This window comes from Mauremys mutica, chromosome 3 (genome assembly GCF_020497125.1).
Source record: "Mauremys mutica isolate MM-2020 ecotype Southern chromosome 3, ASM2049712v1, whole genome shotgun sequence".
In the NCBI taxonomy this organism is placed as follows: domain Eukaryota; kingdom Metazoa; phylum Chordata; order Testudines; family Geoemydidae; genus Mauremys; species Mauremys mutica.
Genome location: NC_059074.1, coordinates 62392796 through 62418694, shown reverse-complemented (window position 1 = coordinate 62418694; position 25899 = coordinate 62392796). Strand labels below are relative to the sequence as shown.

The window sequence follows — 25899 nt, the reverse complement described above, 5'->3', positions numbered from 1 at the left end:
TCCAAAGAGGATGGATCTAGACTGTTCTCAGTGGTAGAAGATGACAGAACAAGGAGTAATGGTCTCAAGTTGCAGAGGGGGAGGTTTAGGTTGGATATTAGGAAAACCTTTTTCACTAGTAGGGTGGTGAAGCACTGGAATGGGTTACCTAGGGAGGTAGTGGAATCTCCTTCCTTAGAGGTTTTTAAGGTCAGGCTTGACAAAGCCCTGGCTGGGATGATTTAGTTGGGTTTGGTCCTGCTTTGAGCAGGGGGTTGGACTAGATGACCTCCTGAGGTCCCTTCCAACCCTGAGATTCTATGATTTTATTCCCATTATTTCTAAACCCAGAGTGAATCTGATCAAAACTATGGCAAACAGTTCACAAACATCTGCCTGGACTTGCCTCTAGCTGTTAGGCCACATGCAGTAACCACCTATGTTATAAAACATGCCACACTACACACGCGCTGCCTACAAGGGTGGCTCAGGACAGTGTATGTCACACACAAAAACAGTTTGAGCAAGCCTCTCAACATACCATGAAAGGTCAAGGACTGTCTACAGCAATGGGCCCATTCACATGACGTATATGCAGGAGTCCCCTTTCTACAGTTTCCCCCACAATGATAATCACAATCCTCCTTACTGGACTGGTTCACCAATCTAAACAACCTCACAGCATAGGGCAGGTGGTCTCCTCTGGAATCAGCAGTGCACATAAACATACTGGAACTGTGAGCAGTTCACAACGCATCTGTATACTTTTTGCCCATGATCAAAAACAAAACCCATACAGATCCTGATGGACAACGTCGCTATATAAACAAACAGGGAGGAGCGAGGTCACACTCGCTCTGCATCGAGGCATCAAGACTGAGGAACTGGTCAACATCACCATATCAGCCTTCTACCTACCAGGATGTCAGTACACCACAGCGGACATATTAAGCCGAAAGTTCTCCCACAATCATGAGTGGTAAATAAATACCTCGGTGATAGTCTGACAATGGGGATTTCCCACCATAGATCTATTTGCCATAAGTCAGAACACCTAGCATTTGTTTCAGAGCAGAGTTGGGGCTAGGATTTATGGATGGTGCCTTCCTCCTCAGACGGTATGCTCTTTTCCTTTACGCTTTCCCTCCTACCCCGTTGTTGTCCAGGCTCATACAAAAGATTAAGATCGACCAATCCAAGGTCATCTTGATAGCTCTCACATGGCACAGACAAACTTGATTCCCATACCTGAAGCAGATGTCGGTATGTTCACCGCACATTCTTCCACATGGTCTGTCACAAGATACATGCCAGATCTTGCACCCGAACCTGGAGATTCTCCACCTGAGAGCATGGCTCCACCAAGGTTCCAAGGTGAGGAGATGACCTGCTCAGAAGAGGAGAAGGATGTCTTGCTAAACAGCAGATGGTCAACTACATGCTCAACCTGCCTCCACAAATGAAAGAGATTCCATGCATGGTGCCAGAACAAACAAATCAGAGACACCACCTCCACTCCATCACTAGTCCTGGACTACATACGTTAAATAAAAAAATTGGTTCTTTCACAAGCTTCTCCAGGGGGAAAATGGTCTAGATCCAGAGGCAGCCAATGCAGGGATGAGATATCCATAGGACTATCTGGTTCTCCTAAACATGACTCATGACTCACTGCCAAAGTAGTCTGGTATGGACTAGAGCATTAATGGTCATCTCCTCCTGTTTGCAGGTCATTGGCCTTAAATCATCTCTGACAATTGGGTTATAGAGATTATCCAGAGAGAGGGATCCGCTCAGTCTCCCTCCTTCCAGATTTATCCCTTCTCCCAGTCCCATGGACCCTAAGAAGAATGGGGAAATACAGTCAGCTATCTTTCATTTCCAGCAAATTGGGGCAATAGAAGCAGTCCTAGCCATAGAGAGGCGACAAGGTTTGTGTACTCTCTTTTGCTCCTGATCAAAAAGAAATTAGAGATGAGCAGGGCAACGCTTGACCTGAAGCATCTCAACACATTCCTGAGAAAGCTGAGATATAAGATGGAAATGTTAAATTCCCCCTTGGTGACGGTAGATTTGAAAGATGCTTACCTCAGTGTCCCCATTCATCAGTCTTGCTACAAATTTCTCTGTTTTGGGGCTTTGAATCCTAGCATAGACTCATAGACTTTAAGGTCAGAAGGGACCATAATGATCATCTAGTCTGACCTCCTGCACAATGCAGGCCACAGAATCTCACCCACCCACTCCTGTAACAAACCCCTAACCTATGTCTGAGTTACTGAAGTCCTCAAATTGTGGTTTGAAGACCTCAAGCTGCAGAGAATCCTCCAGCAAGTGACCCATGCCCATGCTGCAGGGGAAGGCGAAAAACCTCCAGGGCCTGTGCCAATCTGCCCTGGAGGAAAATTCCTTCCCGACCCCAAATATGGTGATCAGTTAAACCCTGAGCATGTGGGCAAGACTCACCAGCCAGCACCCAGGAAAGAATTCTCTGTAGTAACTCAGATCCCACCCCATCTAACATCCCATCACAGACTACTGGGCATACTTACCTGCTGATAATCAAAGATCAGTTGCCAAATTAAGTGCCAAAATTAGGCTATCCCATCATACCATCCCCTCCATAAACTTATCAAGCTTAGTCTTAAAGCCAGATATGTCTTTTGCCCCCACTATTCCCCTTGGAAGGCTGTTCCAGAATTTCACTCCTCTAATGGTTAGAAACCTTCATCTAATTTTAAGTCTAAACTTCTTAGTGTCCAGTTTATATCCATTTGTTCTTGTGTCCACATTGGTACTAAGCTTAAATAATTCCTCTCCCTCCCTAATATTTATCCCTCTGATATATTTATAAAGAGCAATCATGTCCCCCCTCAACCTTCTTTTGGTTAGGCTAAACAAGCCAAGCTCTTTGAGTCTCCTTTCATAAGCCAAGTTTTCCATTCCTCGAATCATCCTAGTAGCCCGTCTCTGAACCTGTTCCAGTTTGAATTCATCCTTCTTAAACCTGGGAGACCAGAACTGCGCACAGTAGTCCAGATGAGGTCTCACCAATGCCTTGTATAACGGTACTAACACCTCCTTATCTTTGCTGGAAATACCTCGCCTGATGCAGCCTAAAACCGCGTTAGCTTTTTTAACAGCCATATCACATTGGCGGCTCATAGTCATCCTGTGATCAACCAATACTCCGAGGTCCTTCTCCTCCTCTGTTACTTGCAACTGATGTGTCCCCAATTTATAACTAAAATTCTTGTTATTACTCCCTAAATGCATGACCTTGCACTTTTCACTATTAAATTTCATCCTATTACTATTACTCCAGTTTACAAGGTCATCCAGATCTTCCTGTATGATATCCCGGTCCTTCTCTGTGTTAGCAATACCTCCCAGCTTTGTGTCATCCGCAAACTTTATTAGCACATTCCCGCTTTTTGTGCTAAGGTCAGTAATAAAAAGGTTAAATAAGATTGGTCCCAAAACTGATCCCTGAGGAACTCCACTAGTAATCTCCTTCCAGCCTGAGAATTCACCTTTCATTACGACCCGTTGTAGTCTCCCCTTTAACCAGTTCCTTATCCACCTTTCAATTTTCATATTGATCCCCATCTTTTCCAATTTAACTAATAATTCCCCATGCAGAACCGTATCAAGTGCCTTACTGAAATCGAGGTAAATTAGATCCACTGCGTTTCCTTTGTCTAAAAAATCTGTTACCTTCTCAAAGAAGGAGATGAGGTTGGTTTGGCATGATCTACCTTTTTGCAGCTCATTGTACTTTGGCCTCTCCACAGCCCTAGCTTATTTACAAAGGTTTGACTTGTCTTGATAGCTGTCCTCAGGCAGAGGGAGGAGTTTGCTTCTGTCAACTCCTAGATTATCAGTTGGTAAGGGTTGCATCCAGAGACACAGTAGTACAAATACTCTGGATCCCCAAAGACCACTGTGCCATTCTAGACTGGGAAAAGAGCCATCCGAACATCATGCATTAGATAGCTCATATGAGAGTTGAAATCAACACGCAATCTCTCAGAATTTTTATTTCTTGAGAGAGAGAGAGAGAGAGAGAGAGAGAGAACACAAATTGACTACTTTGTTCAGGATGGCCTGCAGTCTCTGAAAAGTTTTAGTTTGCTCCCTGATGACATTGTCGGGGATGTTCACAGGGCAGTGAGTCTAAGTGTACATGAGACCCTCCTCCAGTCATGTCCACTGTCCTTGCATCCTTACACCTTTTGTTCATCCCACCAGAAGAGTCCAACTTTCTCTGTGCATATCGTTTTAACACGAGATTTCCCATGGCCAAGCTGGATAGAATAGGGCTTATATCTGATATTAGCCTCAAGGCAGTACAGGAAACTTAAACAGAACATGAGAGGAAACAGTATAAACTGATTAAGAGCTCACGGCAATTCACTGTGGTCCCAGGGTACACTCCCGTGTACTAATCATGATAGACACCACCAGTGCAATGGAATATATGAGCAAATAGAATGCAGTTATCATCCCTGCACAATGAGGTCTACCTTCTGATGTCCTGGGTGGAACAAAATCTCTAGTCCATCCAAACTCTACATGGTCAAATAAAAAAATATTGCTGCCATCTGGCTAAGAAGGGAAAAGCTAGATCGCGCATAGTGGAATCTTCACTCAAGTGTTTCAGTTCCTGCTGAGGAAATTTGAGATTCTTCTGATGGAACCGTTTGCATCACACACAAATGGCAAAGTCCCCTCCTTTTTCTCTCAGTGAGGAAGGATCCAAGAGCAATAGGGTACAAATGCTCCTTCCCAGCGAGGTGATCAGTTGGCCTTCTGTATGTATCTCCTTTTCCTCTGTTACACAGAGCTATCCAGAATATAAAGAGGGAGAGGGCATTGACTGGTAATGTTAGTGGCTTTTTATCGGCACTGGTTCTCTGATCTCCTCAGTATGATCCAGTTGAACTCCATTGTCCTTCCTTAAGATAGGACCAATTTGTCATTCAAGTCAAGAGTACTTAAGACTTACTTGCCTGAATTTTGACCACTCTCCCATGAGAAAGAGGATACTCAAAGTGTAATCTCCACTCTTCTGGCATCTAGAAAAGTTTCCACAAATTCTTTATTCTGGGCCAGGTGGAAGTTCAAGCGGTGGTGCAAGATACTTAGCTTCTCTCCTCCTTTGGCATCTGTATCTCAGATCTTGGGATAGTGATCAAAGGAGGATCTGATCAAAGGTCTTACAGTTTCAGCATTAAAAGGATAAGTGGCTGCATTATCTAGGATACTTTTCTCCACAGGTAGGAAGAAGATCTCTTTGCTGTGATGTGAGGCATTTCCTAAGGTTAATTGAGCTCCCCCAAGGTCCTCAGTTTTGCTCTTTCTACCCTGATTCTGCATCCTTTTGATCCCTTCAGAAGGACTGCATATATTTCCTCCCCACCAAGATGGCTTTCCTGGTAACTATCATCTCTGCCTGGAGGGTGTTGGAGCTTGGGGTTTAAAACTTTTTTCTGTTGAGGTAGAGTACAGCATAGTCCACTATTATAAGGTGGTTCTTTGAACAGATTGGCCTTTATCCACAAAATTAACTTGGATTTTCATAGAACCCCCCAAATTGTATTTTCTTATTTTTTCAAAAGCATCTGACCCAAGAGAGTTCTGGCAGATGTTGTGTGTTCATAGAGGCCTCTAGATCTACATCTCTCGCACACATTATTCAAAAGTCCAATACTCTAATATTCTCTATTATTTGGTATCTAAAGGAAAGAGGGTATACAAATTTACTAGTTCAAGAAGGCTGATATAGTGCATCCATTAAGCTTCAATCTCTCTCCAGAAAACAGCAGCAAAGCTCACTTGCTGTGAATAGTAGGAGCTTCCAAGGGCTGAAAGATCTTACAAACTGGAATCTGTCCATCCATACCGTCTCAAAATTTTACAATCTAGATATTGAGGCATTGATGGATGCTGACTTTGATACGAGGGTACTCAATACTGTGATCTTCTAGAAGTAGAGAAGGAGTTTTTAACCCTGTATGTAGTTCTGCTAGACTGCCAGCCTGAGGACACTGTGATAAAATCCCATTAGGTTAACAGATCTGTGGACCTTGTAAACCAAAGAGAATAGGAACATTTCCTGACCTACCAAAAATTTCCTTTCTCTGAGTTACAAGCTCCACAGGTTCCACCATTCCTTATTTGGAGTATTTCATTGGCCAAAAGAATAAATCTTACTCTTTCAGTTCATTCAGATTGGTTCATAAAGAAATGCTCTGCAGTAGGAATTTACAGTTTATTGTTTTAGTGCATATAAGCTCATTAATAGATTTCAGTCCGCAAGGGATATCTGTTGCAATGGAACCTGTTTCAGTGGCAGGCTCTTCGGTGTAGCTGGTGGCACCCTCTTCTGTCAGTGGCTGACAGGTCTAACATAGATGTATGCAGGCTGAGAGGCCATTCTTTGGACTTTGTAATTAAGATCAAGGAAATTTTTGGTAAGTCAAGATAAATTTTCCTTTTATGTCTGTGAGAGAAATTCAGTGGTCCAGGGATGTACTGAATGACAGTTTCAGCCCTTAAGCACATGTGCATGGGTTTTCATTGAGTTTCCGTTTATTAGCATTTGACTTTCTTGACTCTTGTTCTCAATTTTCTGATTTTTTAACCGTTTGTAAAATGTACATTTTTGCCACTACAGAATTCCAGAAGAACTTCTAAGCAGTATTAGAACTTTATTCATTAACAGAATACTAATCTGAGGTTTTATTGAAAATCATGTGTGTTCAAGTATATATTGATTCTTATGTAATTTTCATATCCTTATAGAATCATTCTCATGATCATATATTAGATACTGGAGACTCAAGAAAGCAACAGGCAAACCAGCACAATTACCGTACCAGATATGCATTGGAAGAAACTGCCAGGCCTGCTGAAGAGTTAGAAAATGGAAACAGTTCTTCAGATGTAAGACTCTGAATCAGTAGGCTACATTATAAATTGTTTACATTGTTATGCTAAATATTGTTGCTCAAGTTAAAAAGCAAACATTTTTATTGTTGATTACTTCGTATGTTTAAATTAGTTACTGAGCTAACTTTTCAGAGTTGTTCAGGTAATAACAAGTGCATTGGCAATCTTTCAACTATGCCTACAAATTTACTGTCAGAAAGTGGAAAGGTATTAATTTATATAAACTATTTGTGTATATATATTTGGAATGCTTATTTTCAAAAGAAATTTAAATTACACCTGTAAATGCTATTTCAAATGTACTTCATTCTCCACAGTGTATGGTGGATCAAATTGAGTCAAAATCTGTATTATAAAAAATGCCCAGAGATGAAAACATTGACAAAAACACAAAAGGTATTAATTTTAAACATGTCAGCATACATTTCAGTCTACACAGGGCAGACTCTTTTTTCGTATGTTGAGTTTACAAGTTTAGCAAGGTTTAAATGGAAGGATTGAAGTATGAATAGCAGATTTCTGTAGACGTCATACAACTGTAAATGAAACAGCAAAAACACAGTGGAATTATATTATACAAATTTTATATATAATAAAATAAAATGAGAGAGGTCTGAAATAAAATACGTACGTGGGATAAGCGTCAGTAAGGGTTGAACTAATTATTTATAGCCAAAGGATGTAATTTCTATCATTTCTAATATAAAAAGTTTTACTTTCTGCAAGGTTTAAATGAAAAAAAAATTTAAAATGCATGCATGTTTAAATTTATGCTGATCAAAATTATAACTGTAGATTTTTATATTGCAGTTTTTTAAAGACGCCTCTTCCACATACAAATATTGTGTCTAACTAGATTTCCTAAAAATGCAGGTTTGGATTTTTAAGTGTGCACAAACTTCTTAATGTGCCTAACCTGTACTCTCAAACCCAGGTTTGGATATGTATAAATTATGTGTGTAAAGACTTTTAAAAATATGTCCCTTGGTCATGGCATAACAAGCTGACTGTTTAAAAAGGCATGCAAAATTGAGGGGAAATTACTTGTTTAGACATGCATAATCAGCTTGAGTGTTTAAATGTAATCCTGGGTCTGTAGTGTTTCATAGGTAAGAATATTACCAAGTTCTTACACAAATTCAGAGACAGACCATCCCAGTATTAGCAAGTGAGATTTACATGACATAATAAAATTGTTTCAACATACCCGGGTAGTTAGTCAGGGACCAGCATTATCAGTAGGTGACACAAACAAAGAAGAAAGTTACTTTGCTGATGATAACATAAATGATTTAAAGAGAAGTATTGAGGAAGGCGAAGGAGAAACAAGCATTGCAAAACCAAGGATGATATTATTCATTGAACTAGTGTAACAAGGCTCTTGCAATCTGCTTTGTTTTGTACTGCCATTGTGCCCCCAATTTGTTCTAGAGGGGCATCTTTGGAGAAAGAGTAGATTAGATATCACAGTGTTAGGTGCTATTCTAAGAACCAAGATGTATGGACAGATAGCTGAACATTCAATTGTGGGTCACTTTGTTGGTGTTGCAAACAAGTGGGCCAGTATTGCTTTTGTCTTAGACATCCCTTGATTTTTGTTAAACACTTTAAAATCACCTGCTCTGAAAGGTAACTATGCAACAATGGCACCTTTTTATGGAGCAGTTTTTGTAAATGTTAGTCCTATTACTTACTTCAGTGACAGAAATAAAGGCTTTTGACTCATTACCACTGCAGATTCAATGCAATGATGGGACATAAATCTGGATTTAATTTCTTCTCTAATTGTTAACTAAGTTCCATTTGCAAGTTTTAAATCTCTTCTGTTACACTTGTGCAATACCCCTGAATACAAAGAGGTTACACAAGTGTAACTTATGACAGAATATGGCCTCCAAGGGCTTTATTGCTGATAGTGTATGAGAAGGAAAGTATCCAGGTTGTCTTACAAAACCCAATGGGAATGTACAGATCTGGCATTTTAAAAGAAAAATCTTGTTAATTCAGCATATTTGAACTGAAAATTCATGCCGCAAACAGTGAACTCCACAGTGCATTTTAGCGACTTCATAGTAGAAACAAACTGAAAACATGATTAATATTTGTATACCTTCTTACACTTAAACTTCTTGTTCTTCATCTTTGAAATATTTGATCTATATAATTATGATACAGGATTAGAATTGGCTTTAATGGATTTAAGTCTCTTTTAAACAGATAACACAAAATAAAGTATTCTTACCCAACATTCCAATTTAAATTAAAGTTCCCCAGCATGCTTGTATTTGTAATTTTTTAAAATAATAGAATTGTATTTCCCTTCCAAAAAAGCCTTTTGCAAATGAGCTATTCCAATGTCATGCACTGTTCTTGTGAATAGACAAGATGTATTTTAGCTATTTCTGTGGGATTCAGTGTTTGCTTTCAATATGTGGTATGAATTTCATGTAGTGAATATAATATACATTATTTATGGTAAATAAGCATTAAAAAAGTAGTTATGGTTGATGCTATGTAGCTAATTTCTACCTTAGGTCAATGGACCATTAACTGGAAATATGTATATTTTTTTAAATTAAAAACCAAGATATTTGGGTACGTAGTATAAACTAAAACTAAATGGATGCATATATTTTTGTTACAGAAACACAAAAGCATTTGACAGAAAGCATTTATGCTGCTGTTGTATATTAGCATTACAGTTGTGCATAGATGCCCCAACTGAGATCAGAGTTTCATTGTGGTAGGTACTGTACATATGCAAAGTAAGAGATAGTCCTTGCCCCAAAGAGCTAACAATCTAAATAGACAAGACAGTGAAACAGAGAGAAGGGTTTGTCTACATGGGGACACTGAGGAAAATTAATCCAAATTAACTAAAGGTGTGAATTTAAAGTGGATTAGTTACTCTGCATTAAATTCTGTGTGGACACTCACAATTGAAGTGGCTGAATTCACTGAATTAAAATAAACCAAATGATGGCTTCTTCAATTCTGAATGAGTGTGTTCACACATAAAGTATCAGAGGGGTAGCCGTGTTAGTCTGGATCTGTAAAAAGCAACAGAGTCCTGTGGCACCTTACAGACTAATAGACGTACTGGAGCATAAGCTTTCGTGGGTGAATACTCACTTCATCAGATGTGGTGATTACACAGGGGGTTAATGCATTTTAACTAATCCACTTTACATTCACACCTTTTGTTAATTTGGATTAATTTTCTTGATTGTTCCAAGGTAGAAAACTCTCAGTGACTTCTGAAGGTCACAGGAAATCAATACCAGAACCTAGGTTTACTGGGTCCCATCCACTAGATTTCTGCTTCCATACATTATACATTTGTTGTTTTTGCTCTTATTTAAATAGCAAAGAATTCAACTAAATCACCTTAAAGAAAATAAGTACTTAAGTTGAAAATTTGTATTTAATGGTTGACTTATAAGCCCCTGAAAGATGCAACCTCTAATGGAAAGTTTCACAGACTTTGAATTATAATGGTTATTTCAAATATTAACTGTAATTATAGTTTTCAGTTTAACACCACAAAGTAAATATCTATCATTTCCTTGTTAGGAAGGAGAAGCAGTTGTTGCCAGTGGCGGAACATCAGAAGATGAAGAGAAAGCATGGCACAGTGATGGCAGTTCTAGGTAAGTGACAGAATATTAAGTAAAATATAACTTTTAAGGATTCTGTCCTCTCTGCATGTTTCAGTAGCATTAAAGAGCATTGTGCACATAGAAGAGAGCAAATGCTTAAGAACTTAAAAGATATGAAAACAGAGTCTCACAGCTTTTGAGTATTAAACAAATTCAGAGGAATATGTGAAACTTAATTTTTCAGGAGGTGTTTTCTAACCTTTTTGGTGCGGGTGGGGGTATAATTTCAGGAGGCACTAGATCAGCGGTTCTCAAATTGTGGGTTGGGACCCCAAAGTGGGTCACAACCCCCCTTGAATGTGGTCACCAGGGCTGGCTTAGATTTGCTGGGGCCCAGGGCTGAAGCCTGAGCCCCACTGCCCAGGGCCGAAGCCAAAGCCCCAGGGCTTCAGCCCTGAGTGGCTGCACTCAGGTTGCAGGCCCTCTGCCTGGGGCTGAAACCCTTGAGCTTCAGCTTTTGGCAGTGAGGCTCAGGCTTTGGCCCCTGCATCCAGGGCAATGGGGCTGGGGCAGGCTCAGGCTTCGGTCCCCCCTCCTGGGGTCGTGAAGTAACTTTTGTTGTCAGAAGGGGGTTGTGGTGCAATGAAGTTTGAGAACCCCTGCATTAGACTAATCTGAGGTGGCAGTTGGGGATGTGGAAAGGTGAAAAGGAACTGCTAATAGAAAGCTACCTAGTCTTCAGGTAAAGCTTTTGGCAGTTTTCAGGTAAAGCTTTCTCTCTCTATTCTGGCAGTAGGACATAATGCAGCCAGCTTTGTGGGCAGCTCATATATATATTTACAGGTGTAGACAGTAGCCGACTGGTCAAAGATGCTCTACACAGCCATGCAACTTAGTCCTATGAAACTAGAAATGGGCACTCCGCTCCAGAGCAGGCAGCTTTCAAGTGGTTAGGGAAATGAAGAAGAAGGAGTTATCAGGGGAGATGGACAAAAGAAGCAAGAGAGCAAAACAGAGTTTAAGCCAAAAAACAAAAAGGAGAAAAAACAAGAGAAGAAAGAGAAAAGACTGAAATGGATAACGAGAAACTATAACTACCAATTTATATGAGAGAAAAGGTGAGTGTGTTAATATCTTTTATTGGACCAACTTCTGTTGGTGAGAGAGACAAGCTTTTGACTTGCACAGAGCTCTTCTTCAGGTCTAGGAAATGTACTCCCAGCATGATAGCAAAATGCAAGGTGGAACAGATTGTTTAGTATGTGTACAGTAGTTAGCACATATTGTAAAGGACAGTTCAAGGTAATAGCCCGTTAACACCTCTGCAGTCATTGGACAAAAAAAGGTGGGTTACAGATTGTTGTAATAAGCCACACATCCAGTGTCTGTATTCAGTCCATGATTTTTAGTGCCTAGCAGAGTAATGAATTTAAGCTCTCAAGATTGTATTTTGAAAGTGTTCTGCAGGTTTCCTTTGAGGATGAGGACTGATAGGTCAGCTATAGAATGATCGCGTTGTGAAAAGTGTTCACCCACAGGTGATGTGATGTTTTTGTCTTTTATCGTTTTCCTGTGTGAGTTCATTTGAGAGTGTAGTGATTGCCTGGTTTCACCTACATAGTTGTTGTTGGGGCATTTAATGCACTGGATGAGGTACACCATATGTTGTGATAGGCATGTGTAGGATCCATAGATTTTGAAAGGTGTGTTGTGTGGGGTATTGATCAGTGTAACAGTGGAGATATGTCTGCAGATTTTGCATCTGTTGTTCTGGCAGTGTCTGGTGCTGTTTTCAGGTGGTGTGTCATTGTGGAGCTTGTTTCTGATGATGAGCTTGGAGAGGTTGGGGGGTTATTTGAAGGCCAGAAATGGGGTTCAGGAAAGATTTCTTTCAGGATGGGTACCCCATCGAGTATGGGTTGTAATTATTTGATGAGTATGGGTTCCTGTGTGGAGTGGTAGGTAGGTAACAACTAGGGTGTGTGGTCAGAGGGGGTTTTATATCTGTATTGAAGCAGGTTCTCTCGGGGTTTTCAGTTGGCCTGTTGCATGATGTGATCTACTTCTCTGGTGGAGTGTCCTTATTTGGTGAAGGCAGTTTTAAGTGTGTTAAGGTGTATATCCCAGACTTTCTTCTCAGAGCATATTCTGTGGTATCTGATTGCCTGGCTATAGATAATTGATTTCTTGGTATATTTGGGGTGATTACTGGGTCTATGAAGGTAGGGGTGGTGATCTGTGTGTTTTTTATATATAGTTGCTGTAGGCTTCCATTGTTGAAGCTGATTGTGATGTTCAGGAAGTTGGGACAGGGGGTGTTTTTTTGTTTTTGTTTTCCAGAGAGAGTTAAATGGACAGGTAGTGGTTGTTGAAGTTGTGTTGGAAATCTGTGAGGGAGTTTAAGCTGTCTGTACAGAGGATGAAAATATCATTGATGTTTCTCAGTATATCATTGGTTTCATGGTGCATTTGTCCAGAAATTCTTCAAGGTGGTTTAAGAAGAGATTGGCATATTGCAGAGCCATCCTAGCACCCAGGGCTATTCCTGTAATTTGGACAAAGTATTTGTTGTTGAATGTAAAATTGTTATGGGTGAGGATGGAATGGATAAGTTTGACAGTGCATTTGGGGTAGATAACTGAGGGTTGTCCATTGTCTTGTAAATATTTGAGGCAGGCAGCTATGCCGTCATTGTGAAGGATGGTGACATATAAGGAAGTGACATCTAATAAAAGATACTACCTCACCCACCTTGTCTCTCTAATATCCTGGGACTGACATGGCTACAGCTACGCTGCACACAATTTATATGGTGTCAACTGTGTTAAAGATGGACAAAATATGCATCTGCCAGTTCATCACAAAGGGACTTCAGTCAGAAAAGGCTGAGAACAACTGTACTAAGGAAGTGTATTCAGTTTTAACTGTTTGCCTAATAATGTAGGATTTGGTTGCTGATACTGAAAATTACTATTAAGTAAAGTTGAAATAAGAAAATAATAAAAAATTCTGCCCAACCAAGCCACTTCAAAAAGTTTACTAGATTGAAGGGATATTTTCTGGAAAGAAAGGGGACAAAACAAAACTCTTCCACTGTTTAAAACAAAAGGAGGAAATGCACCTGGAAACTAGACAGTGAATTTAACATCAGTTGTGAAGGAAATAGAAATACCATCTAAATTGATGTGGAAAGGGAATACCAAGAGATATTTTGTTTGATTTAAGATAGTCTGGGTATATTTAGGAGGGGAATGGGAGAGATCATTGTTAATATGCTAGAGTTTGAAAATACTGCTGCTACATTATGCTAAATGAAATAAATTAAATTTTCAACGAGTAATTGGCAAGGATCTATATTGGAGAATAATGGTGGTGGCTGTGGCGTCTACTGCAGTTGTTGATTGTATTATAGCATTACCTAGAGGCCCCAATCAAAGTTTGGAGCCCCATAATACTAGGTACTAGAAACATACACAACACAAAAAGGCACGTCTTGCCCCACAGAGCTTACAGCTTCAGTATAAGACAACAAAGATGGGAGAGCACAAATTATCAATGATAGGTATGTGATCACTGTTTACCAACTGCCCAAACACTGTTCCGACTACTAGGAGTAAATGGTAGGTCTGCTTAAATCTTGTGCTTGTTGTTTGTAGCATTACTGATCCATGTGTTTGTTACCTCTGTTTTGGATAATTATATGCTTCTGTGAACTTCAAACCCGTTACTCTCAAAGGAAGACTTCAGAATGTTGTTATATGCAATCATTTTGGCATTTAGGGACAAATCAGTTGTCCTTGAGCACAGCCAAGTAGCCTAGCTGTGTTCTAAGGAGTTCCATAGGAGTTGAGGTAATGGAATCCTTCCTAAGCTGCTGAGTTGCACTATGACCACAACTGTAGTTCCACTGTGTCCAGTGACACCATTTCATGGAGCAGCAACTACTGGCCCCTACTGAGCTTTTGGGTGCTTCAGGGAATCTTCATTTATCAGTTTTATATTTGGTGGGGAATCCGTTTATAATTTATCCTAATTCAGAGGGATCAATTTATATGCTGTCTGTCTTCCACATGAGTATGTGGGGAATAAGACTTCTTTATTATGATTCCAAAACCTTTTTCAAAATAATGAATACTTAAAATGGTGTTAGGAAAACATTGAAATAAAACATATAGAGCTAGTGGAGTAAAATAATAAAAATAAGCTGGAAGTAAAGTTAGAAATAGATACCCATTGCTTTTAAATTAATTAGTGTTTTAATTTATTAGAAAAGAAAGTTTATATGTCAAGAACTTAAACTCGTAGTTCAAAAAAACGTTGTCAAAGTGTGTAAATATTCAATTAAGGCTTCCAAAATCACTATAACTGTCCCAGCAGCAAAGAATCCTGTGGCACCTTATAGACTAACAGACGTTTTATAACTGTCCCATCACCTTGATGCTTCAAATCTCCTCTTTTCCTTCCTTCGCTCCTCCCCATGAAAAACATTTTAACTACAGCAGGTCACAGTCAACACAAGAAGAACACTACATACTGGCCTGAAAACAATCATGCCAATGACATTTGGAGGTTGCACGCCTTGAAAAGACACATGTGTCGCCCTGCCTTTCATTAGGACCATCCAGACCAATGCCGATACGATCTGGCAGTCCCCAGCATCTATTCCTCCCACGGCCAGAGGGATGGAGAGGAAATATATGGTGCCATCTCAGGGCTACAAATATCTCTATGTTCACCCTCACCCTTTCTCTCTGGTGGTGCTGTCGGTGAACGAGAGGGAGTGACATGGCCAGCAAGCGCCCGCTCCCAAGTCCAAGGAGGCCAGGCGCCTGGACTTATTCAGGCACAAGATTTATTCAGCTGGTGGCCTATAGCTCAGGGTAGCTAACCAGCAAGCTCTCTTAAGCCATTATAACTATAATACCTGGACCTTGATGGGGAAATTTGAAGAATTGGTCCCCCAGGAGTCCAGGCAAGAGTTTGCGGCTTTGCTTGAGGAAGGCAAGAAAGTGGCAAAGACATCCCTGCTGGCGTCTTTCGATGCGGAGAACTCAGCGGCAGGGGCAGCTCCAGGCACCAGCACGCCAAGCGCATGCTTGGGGCGGCAAGCCACGGGGGGGCGCGCTGCCGGTCGCCGTGAGGGTGGCAGGCAGGCTGCCGAAGGCAGCCTGCCTGCAGAGGGTCTGCTGGTCCCACGGCTTCGGCTGACCCTCCCGCAGGCGTGCTGCCAAAGGCAGCCTGCCTGCCGTGCTTGGGGCGGCAAAATACCTAGAGCTGCCTCTGCTCGGCGGCCAGAACTCTAGCCTCGGGCATGGCCATGCGCCACATCTCATGGCTACAGGTGTCCCGCCTTCTGCCAGAGCTGCAACAGACTATCCAGGATTTCCCTTCGATGGCCAAGGGCTGTTCTCTGACAAAACGGACCCCAGGCTTCAGAGCCTGAAGGACAACCGGGCCATCATGTGCTCACTGGGTATGTATACCCCGGTGACTCCGCTCAGACCTTTCCGGCCTCAGCCTCAGCGCACCTACCCTAACCCTCAGCCGCAGCAAGACTTCACTAGAAGGCGTGGTTGTGGTAACCGCAGGAGACAATCTGGTCCTCAAGGAGGCCAGAATCAGGGCCCCACAAAGCCACCGGCGTGGTCCAAACAAAACTTTTGAAGGTGCGCTTGAGGACGGAGCACCAGTCTCCTTGCCGGATCCTTTCCTGCCTTTCTGCAACCGTCTCTCCTATTTCCTCCCTGCGGGATCCCGCGTAACCTCAGATCGTTGGGTCCTACGCACGGTAGATACTGGATACCATCTTCAGTTTGTTTCGCCGCCGGCCCCCCCCTCCCTTCAGGGACCCCTCTCGCGAGCAAATCCTCTTACAGGAGATACAGGCGCTCCTGGCCATCGGAGCGATAGAAGAGGTCCCAAAGGACTGGAGGGGCAGGGAGTTTTACTCCCGTTACTTCCTAATTCCCAAGGCAAAGGAGGATCTACGGCCCATCCTGCATCTGCGCGGGCTCAACAAATTCATGGTAAAATTGAAGTTCTGCATGGTATCTCTGGGAACCATTATCCCTTCCCTGGATCCTGGAGACTGGTACGCTGCCCTTGATATGAATGACGCGTATTTCCACATAGCGATTTACCCACTGCACAGGCGATTCCTTCGCTTTGTGGTCAGCCAGCAGCATTTCCAATTTACTGTCCTTCCCTTTGGCCTGTCTACAGCACCCAAGAGTCTTCACAAAATGTATGCCTGTCGTAGCGGCCTCGCTCCGCCGACGTCGGATACAAGTCTTCCCATACCTCGATGACTGGCTCATTCGAGGTTCCTCCAAGACGCAGGTGCGGTCTCGTGTTCATTTCGTCATGGGATTGTTCGACCAACTCGGCCTGCTGCTCAACACCGAAAAGTCCACTCTGGAACCTACACAGAGAATAGACTTCATTGGGGCGATCCTAGACTCGAATCTCGCCAGGGCGTGCTTACCGCAGCCCCATTTTCAGGCCATGATGGCCATTATTCAGGGCCTCCGAAGCTTCCCGACCTCGACAGCACACACATGACTCACTCTGCTAGGCCACATGGCCTCGTGCACTTTCATGACCAGACATGCCAGAGTACACCTCCGTCCACTTCAGACCTGGCTCTCCTCAGTGTCCTGTCCTGGCCGAGACAGCTTGGACACAATTCTCACTGTGCCGACAGAGGTCTTAGCCTCTCTGGGCTGGTGGCTGAACCACACCCTGGTATGCGGAGGGATGCCATTCCATGCCCCACAGCCTTCACTAGCCCTGACCACAGATGCATCATCTCTGGGCTGGAGCGCTCACCTTGCGGGACTTGGTACGCAAGGTCTTTGGTCCGCACAGGAAGTAACCCTACACATCAACATAAGGGAACTGAGAGCAGTACGCCTCACGTGTCAAGTATTCTGTGAACACCTACAGGGCTGTTGTGTCACAGTCTTGACAGACAACACAACGGCCATGTTTTACATCAACAAGCAAGGTGGGGTGCGGTCCTCCCTCCTTTGTCAGGAAGCCATACATCTCTGGGAATTTTGCATAGCCCACTCAATCGATCTGGTGGCGTCGTTTCTCCCAGGAGCCCAGAACACCTTGGCAGATCACCTCAGCAGGTCCTTCCTAGCTCACGAGTGGTCGATTCACCCGGACGTTATCCATTCTGTTTTCCGGAAGTGAGGATTTCCCTACATAGACCTCTTCGCCTCTTGCGAGAATCGGAAGTGCCAGGTGTTCTGCTCCCTCCAGGGATGCTGTCCAGGCTCCCTGTCAGACACATTCCTGATAACTTGGAAAGACTACCTGCTCTATGCCTTTTCTCCGATCCCACTAGTCCACAAGGTCCTTCTCAAGCTATGCAGGGACAAGGCCCGCTTAATCCTCGTTGCTCCAGCATGGCCCAGACAGCATTGGCTAAATGTACATATCTAGAAAAAAAGAATGTAGGCTGTACAGGATGGGGGATTCTATCCTGGGAAGCAGTAACTCTAGAAAAAGATTTGGGGAGGCGAGGTGGATAAACTGATGAACATGAGCTCCCAATATGATGCTGTGGCCAAAAAGGCTGATGTGATCCTTAGATGCATAAACGGGGGAATCTCAAGTAGTAAAAAGATTATTTTGCCTCTGCATTCGGCACTCGTGCAACTGCTGCTGGAATACTGCATCCAGTTCTGGTGTCCACAATTCAAAAAAGAAGTTGATAAATTGGAGAGGTTCAGAGAGGAGTCATGAAAATGATTAAAGGAGTAGACACCTACCGTATAGACTAAAGGAGTTCAATCTATTTATTTTAACAAAGAGAAAGTTAAGAGCTGAATTGATTTCAGTATGTAAGTGCCTACATGGGAAACAAATTTTTAATAATGGACTTTTCAGTCTAGTAGTAGAGTGGGGTATAACATGATCCAACGTCTGAAAGTCAAAGCTAGTCAAATTCAGACTGGAAATGGGGTACATTTTTAACAGTGAGCGTAATTAACCATTGGAACAATTCAATAAGGGTCATTGTAGTAAATTCTTCATCACTGATCATTTTTAAAGTGAATGACAAATCTAAAGTATTGTCTGTGATGGAATACACCCCTATGTTCACACCCTACACCCTATTATTATAATTTTTGTACAAAGTATGCTTGTAAGGTATCATTTGAAAACTCATAATTTGCAGGTCAGTATTGTCCTGGTAAAACATGTGTGGCAACATTGCATGTGAAGTTATAAGATTCCTCTCTATGATGTTATTAAAACATGTTCCAAACACCGCAGCCCTGCCCAGGCAGAAATCAAAGGTGTGTCCTGCACAAAGGAAGGTATGTGTGCTTGCCTTAGGCCTTGTCTACACTGCAGAGTTTTGTTAGCATGTTCACACTACACTCTCTTTGTTGGCAGAGCACGTCCACCTTTGGGGCACTAGTATTGACAGTGAGAGCAGTGCACTGTGGGTAGCTATCCCAAAATTCAGCTTGCCACCTTCTGCTGCTAGATTTTTTTGGGAAGGCAGATTGAATCGCAGCGCATCATGGGTCCTGGCTCAACCTCCCATGATGCATTGCTTTCCATCCGAGCATTCCATATGCTTCCATCTTCAGTTCACGACATTTTTCAACAGCCCTTGTTTGCTGTTCACCCCGCCAACTCGGTATGAAAGGATGGATCCCGCACTGCTCTCCAATGCTTTGCTAGCTATCAGTAACACATCGCGAATGGCAGTGCAGGTAATCGTGAAGTTCCTAATTCAGCAGGATACACAGTTGCCTGACGTGCTGTCTGACATGGATAGGAGCAATATTAGCTTACTTTTGGCATTCAAGGAACAGCTGAACACAGTGGACCGTTGCTTTTGGGTTTGGGAAACTAGCACTGAGTGGTGGGATCATAGTCCCATGCAGGTCTGGGATGATGAGCAGCGGCTACAGAATTTTCAGATGAGGAAAGCAACCTTCCTGGAACTGCATGCAGGGCTCGCCCGAGCCCTGTGGCATACCCAAATAAGAGCTGCCCTCTTGGCAGAGAAGCTCATGGTGATTGCTGTATGGTGACTCCAGACTGCTACCAGTCAGTTGCAAATCAGTTTGGAGTCGGGAAGTCAACCATAGGGGCTGCATTAACGCAAGTATGCAGGACCATTAATCACATCCTGCTATGTAGGACCGTGACTCTTGGCAATGTGTATGAAATAGTGGCTGGCTTTGAAGAAATGGGTTTCCCTAACTGTGGAGGGGCGATAAATAACATGCATATTCCAATTTTGGAACCAGACCACCTTGCAATAGGAAGTGGTACTTCTCCATGGTGCTGCAGGTGCTTGTGGATCACCACAGGCGTTTCACTGGGATAAATGCGGGGTGGTCTGGAATGGTGCATGATGCACGTATAATAGAACCATAGAAGATTAGGGTTGGAAGAGAACTCAGAAGGTCATCTAGTCCAACCCCCTGCTCAAAGCAGGACCAACCCCAACTAAATCATCCCAGCCAGGGCTTTGTCAAGCTGGGCCTTAAAAACCTCTAAGGATGGAGATTCCACCACTTCCCCAGGTAACCCATTCCAGTGCTTCACTACCCTCCTAGTGAAATAGTGTTTCCTAATATCCAACCTAGACCTCCCCCACTGCAACTTGAAATCATTGCTCCTTGTTCTGTCATCTGCCACCACTGAGAACAGGCGAGCTCCATCCTCTTTGGAACCCCACTTCAGGTAGTTGAAGGTGGCTATCAAATCCTCCCTCACTCTTCTCTTCTGCAGACTAAATAACCCCAGTTCCCTCAGCCTCTCCTCATAAGTCATGTGCCCCAGACCCCTAATCATTTTTGTTGCCCTCCACTGGACTCTCTCCAATTTGTCCACATCCCTTCTGTAGTTGGGGGCCCAAAACTGGACGCAATACTCCAAATGTGGCCTCACAAGTGTCAAATAGAGGGGAATAATCACTTCCCTCAGTCTGCTGGCAGTGCTTCTACTAATGCAGCCCAATATGCCGTTAGCCTTCTTGGCAAAAAGGGCACACTCTTGACTCATATCTCATATTTTCAGGAACACCAGCCTGTACAGAAAGCTGCAAGTGGGGACTTTATTTCCAGACCAGAAGATTAAAGTGGGGGATGTTGACATACCCATAGTGATCCTGGGAGACCCAGCATATCCTTTAATACCATGGCTCATGAAGCCTTACATGGGAAACCTGGATAGCAGTAAAGAGTGCTTCAACAATAGGCTAAGTAGGTGCAGGATGACCATGGAATGTGTATTTAGTAATTTAAAGGCACACTGGTGATGCCTTTATGGCAGGTTAAACCTGAGTTAGGATAATATTCCCATGGTCATAGCTCTGTGTTGTATGTTGCACAATATTTGTGAAGGTAAGGCTTAGGCAAGCTGCTGGGACACTGATTTTGAGCAGCCAGATACTAGGGCTATTAGAGGGACATAACAGGGGGCAGTTCGAATCCAGGAGGCTTTGAGGGAATACTTTGAAATTGAGAACCAGTAATGTATGTTGCTAAGCTCGGGACTGCAATGCTTAAGGAAATCAAGTTTTGCTAGGAAGCACTTGTGATTTTTGTGGCCTAGGATTCCATATAAGCAAATGATTAAACTGCTTCTGTATGGGTTGCTGCCACCTGCTATTACAATTTGCAGGAAACAAATGATGATTACTTATTCAAAAACTTAGCTTTTATTACACAGAAACCACTACACACACACACCCCCACACCCCCACAAAACAATATACAACCTATCCTGGAAAACAATCTCTCACTCTCACAGACCTTGGGAGGCAGGTCAGTCCTCAGCTTACAGACAGCCCCCTAACCTGAAACAAATACTCACTAGAAACGACACACCACACCACAGAAACACTAACTCAGGAACCAATCCCTGTAACAAACCCTGTTGCCTACTCTGTCCCCATATCTAGCGATACCATCAGAGGACCCAACCACATGAGCCACACCATCAGGGGCTTATTCACCTGCACATCCACTAATGTGATATATGCCATCATGCGCCAACAATGCCTCTCTACTATGTACATTGGCCAAACTGGACAGTCTCTACATAAAAGAATAAATGGATACAAATCAGACATCATGAAAGCTTTTGCCCAAATAAATCTGTTAGTCTTTAAGGTGCCACCGGACTCCTCGTTGTTTTTGTAGAAAGTGGAAAGTAATGTGCGGGTAGAGTTTGGGGAGGGCATGAGAGAGTTTGAATGTGCTGAAGGCGTGGGCGAGCATGCATCTGCTCCGTCTGAGTGTTATGAGGGACTTCAGCATCTGAGTTTGTGCCTCCATAACTTTAATTATCCTCAGTAGCGTCCTTAACAAAGGCCTCATTTTCTTTTGTGTCCTGTCTTTCGATTTCCCTACACTGCATGTACTCTCTCTTTTCTGCATCTGATTATTGCAGCAGCTCCCGGAACATGTCCTCCTTGCGCCATGTTGGGTGCTTTCTTATGTGGTGGAGGTGCTCTGATGGTGTGCAGATGGTGTCTCTGAAGGCCACATCTACAGAAGCACAAGGAACAAAACACAGAAACATGATTAAGTACACACACAGCATTGAAACAGTCCATTAAAATACACCTTTAGTAACATACCAATCACTTTCTCACTGACCCTTGACAAGCACACATGCTAGCGAACACCCCAAGCATGGTGAGTTTACTCCAGGGCAGGGGGCATTCTACATGGGTAGAAAAGCAATATGAAAGGGCCACGGTGCAGTTAACTAGGGATATTATTCTAAATTTTCCTGCCCCTTCCACAGGCACCCCCGCCTGTGGAAAAGGGCAGGAAAATTTAGAATATTGTCATTGTAGCAGATATCTCATTCCTGAGAGGAAACAACGAAGCAAGGGTGCATCTACTGCACGCTTGCAGCTTCCAACCCAGTCCCTATGCTTCTCACCTGTATGCCACTTTGGTCCCTGCTCAGGTGATTGCAGAATGGCATGGAAAAGTTTCCTTCAATGGGGGAAGGAACAAAGCAGCTGTGCCAAGGAACCTTTGGCAGAGGATTGCCGAGTACCTCCAGGAAAGTTTCCTAGAGATCTCTCTGGAGGATTACCTTGAAATCTTGGTGTGCAGCAATACCCTGTTCTGCCGTACTGCTTAACTGCATGGAGGAATATCCAGCACACAGAAACAAAGCCAGCCTTGCACATTTCTATGCCCTCAACCCACTTCCACACTACACAAAGCAAAACAGGTTTTGTAAAGGGAAGTTATGCCTCACGAATGTATTAAAATTCTTTGAGGGTGTCAACAAGCATGTGAGTAAGGGTGATCCAGCCAGTTCAGTGTACTTGGCTTGATAAGGTCCCTCACCAAAGGCTCTTAAGAAAACTAAGTATTCATGGGATTAGAAGGAAAGGTTCTCTCGATGATCAGTAACTGGTTGAAAGATAGGAAACAAAGGGCAGGAATAATAATAATATATGGAGATATACATATCTCATAGAACTGGAAGGGGTTCTTGAAAAGTCATCAAGTCCAGCCCCCTACCAGGACCAAGTACTGATTTTTCCCGAAATCCCTAAGTGGATCCCTCAGGGATTAAGCTCACAACCCTGGGTTTGGCAGGCCAATGCTCAAACCACTGAGCTATCCCTCCCCCATAAATGGTTATTGTTCACAATGGAGAGAGGTGAGCAGTAGTCTCCCCCAAGGATCTGTACTGGGACCTGTGCTGTTCAGCATATTCATTAATGATCTGGAAAAGGGAGTGAACAGTAAAGTGGCATAGTTTTCAGGTGATACACAGTTTTTCAAGATAGTTAAGTCCAAATCTGACTATGAAGAGCTACAGGGAGAGCTCACAAAACTGGGTGCCTAGGCAACAAAATGGCAGATGAAATTCAGCATTGATAAGTGCAGAGTAATGCATATTTGAAAAAAAATAATCCCAACTACACATATATAATGATAGGTTCTAAATTAGCTGTTACCATTCAGGAAAGAGATCTAGTTGTTACCATGGATAGTTCTCTGAAAACTTCAGCTTAATGTGCTGCAACGATCACAACAGCTAACAGTGTGTTAGGAAGTATTAGGAAAGGGATAGAAAAGGCAGAAAATATCATTATGCCACTTAATAAATCCATGGTGCATGCATACTTTGAACATTGTGTCCAGTTTTGGTCATCCTGTGTAAAAAAAATAATATACTGGGACTGGGAAAGTTTAGAGAAGGGCAACAAAGATGAGCAAGAGTATGGAATGGCTTCCATATGAGGAGAGACTAAAAAGATTAGGGCTGTTCAGTTTGAGTGGTGTGGAAAAAGTGAATAGAGAAGTTTTATTTACCCTTTCCCATAATACAAAAACTAGGGGTCACCTTGTGAAATTAATAGGCAGCATGCAAAGAAGAGGCAGTTTATTTTTTCACACAATGCCCAATTAACCAGTGGAACTTGTTGCCCTGGGATGTTGTGATGGCCAAAAGTATAACCGGGTTCAAAAAAGAATGGGGTAAGTTCATGGAGGACAGGTCCATCTATGGCTATTAGCCAAGATGGTCAGGGATTCAACCCCATTCTTGGGATGAACCTAAACCTCTGACTGCCAGAAGGTGGAAGAGGAAGATAGGGTGAATCACTCCGAACTGCCCTGTTCTGTATGCTCCCCCAAAGCCGTGGTATTGGCCACTGTTGAAGACAGGATACTGTGCTAGATGGACCATCGGTCTGACCTAGCATGGCAGTTCTTATGTTTGAAGATTTGATGTTTTTCTAAAAGCTGTGCTGATCACAGTTGGTCCCTTCTGGCGTTGGAATCTCTGAATATATAGAGTCATCTTTAAGAACTCTGATTACTAGTAAATACCTATCATACACTGCTGTACCTGATACATGCCAGGAGGATAGGTTCATGTTATGTAATTTAATAAAATAGCAAGTTGTGTAATTCACATACACAAAAGGGAGAAGTTCATGTGTACAAAATCAACACAGCACATATTACATGAATTTTAAAAAGCTGATTAACTTCTAGGTTATAAAAAGTAATTTTAAATGGGGGAAGTCATCCAGTTTGGGTATGTCTGGTGGGGTCCACAGGGTATTATTTTTGCCCCAGTGCTATTACTTTTTCAGTGATCTGGAAGAAAAAATAAAATCCGCTACTGGTAAAATTTTCAAATGACAAACAAATTGGTGGGGTGGGAAATAACGATGGGACTATGTCAGTTATACAGACCAACCTGCATTGATTGGCTCATTTGAACCACGTGCATTGTGACACAGCTGAATGTAAGATTATGACATTCCAGGGTGCAGTCCAGACCAGTGAGGGGCTGTGTCACCCTTGCCCTGGAACCTGAAGTGCCTCACAATGCTTTGGTGCTGTAGCTCCCTTCTGGGCTGCTCACAAACAGCATGCAGATCACATCCTGTGTGTCTGTGTATAGCCACAGCCCCCAGCAGCCTGTCAGCAAACACCAGCCACATTCTGGCTTTCAGTAGCCTCGGCTACTACTTGCAGGATGACCCCAAAACATTCCCAGTCGCAGATTCCCCCCCCCCCAATGTGTTCTCTTGGACAGTCCAAATATATTAGGTCCATTGCCCCTCTAAGGAGATCAGTATACAACAGTTTTCTGCCCTAAATGGAGTTACCCACACAGTTCACAATACTGGATTAGTTTTAATTAAAGAATAAAACAAGTTTACTTAACTACAGAGAGAGAAGTTTTGAGTACACATATAATGCATCAAAGCAGAAATAGTTACAAGAGAAATAAAGATAAAACACTTCCTAGTACTAAAATTTAACAAATTAGACTTGGTTCAGGGTGAAGTCCCTTACCACAGGGTCCCAGTAACATTGCTGACCAAATTCTCAGGCCAGGATCTCCTCCCAAAGGCTGTTTCTTTTTTCTTTGTAGGTGAAAGAGCGAGATGGATAGGGAGTGAGAACTTTGGGTGGTTTTGCACCTTTTATAGTCATTCATCCTTTGAAATCCATTTTCCTGAGGAATTTCAGAGTAGCAGCCATGTTAGTCTGTATTAGCAAAAAGAACAGGAGTACTTGTGGCACCTTAGAGACTAACAAATTTATTTGAGCATAAGCTTTCGTGGGCTACAGCCCACTTCATCAGATGCATAGAATGGAACATATAGTAAGGAGATATACAGAACATGAAAAGGTGGAAGTAGCCATATCAGTTCTAAGAGGCTAATTAATTAAGATGAGCTATAATCAGCCGGAGGAAAAAAAACTTTTGTAGTGATAATCAAGCTGGTCCATTGCATACAGTTGACAAAGGTTGTGAGGATACTTGACATAATAATTAGAGATATACCAATCTCCTAGAACTAGAAGGGACCTTGAAAGGTCATTGA

General features: G+C 42.7%; 1 protein-coding gene across 1 annotated transcript in view; it reads left to right on the top strand.

Moving 5' to 3' along the window:
• The window catches only part of LOC123365963 (pleckstrin homology domain interacting protein), a 357662-nt gene that overhangs the window by 250301 nt on the left and 81462 nt on the right, over positions 1-25899 (top strand). The window contains exons 21-22 of the mRNA XM_045009003.1: positions 6787-6927; positions 10507-10583. Coding sequence (XP_044864938.1) covers positions 6787-6927; positions 10507-10583 — 218 coding nt within the window. The remainder of the gene's footprint in view (positions 1-6786; positions 6928-10506; positions 10584-25899) is intronic.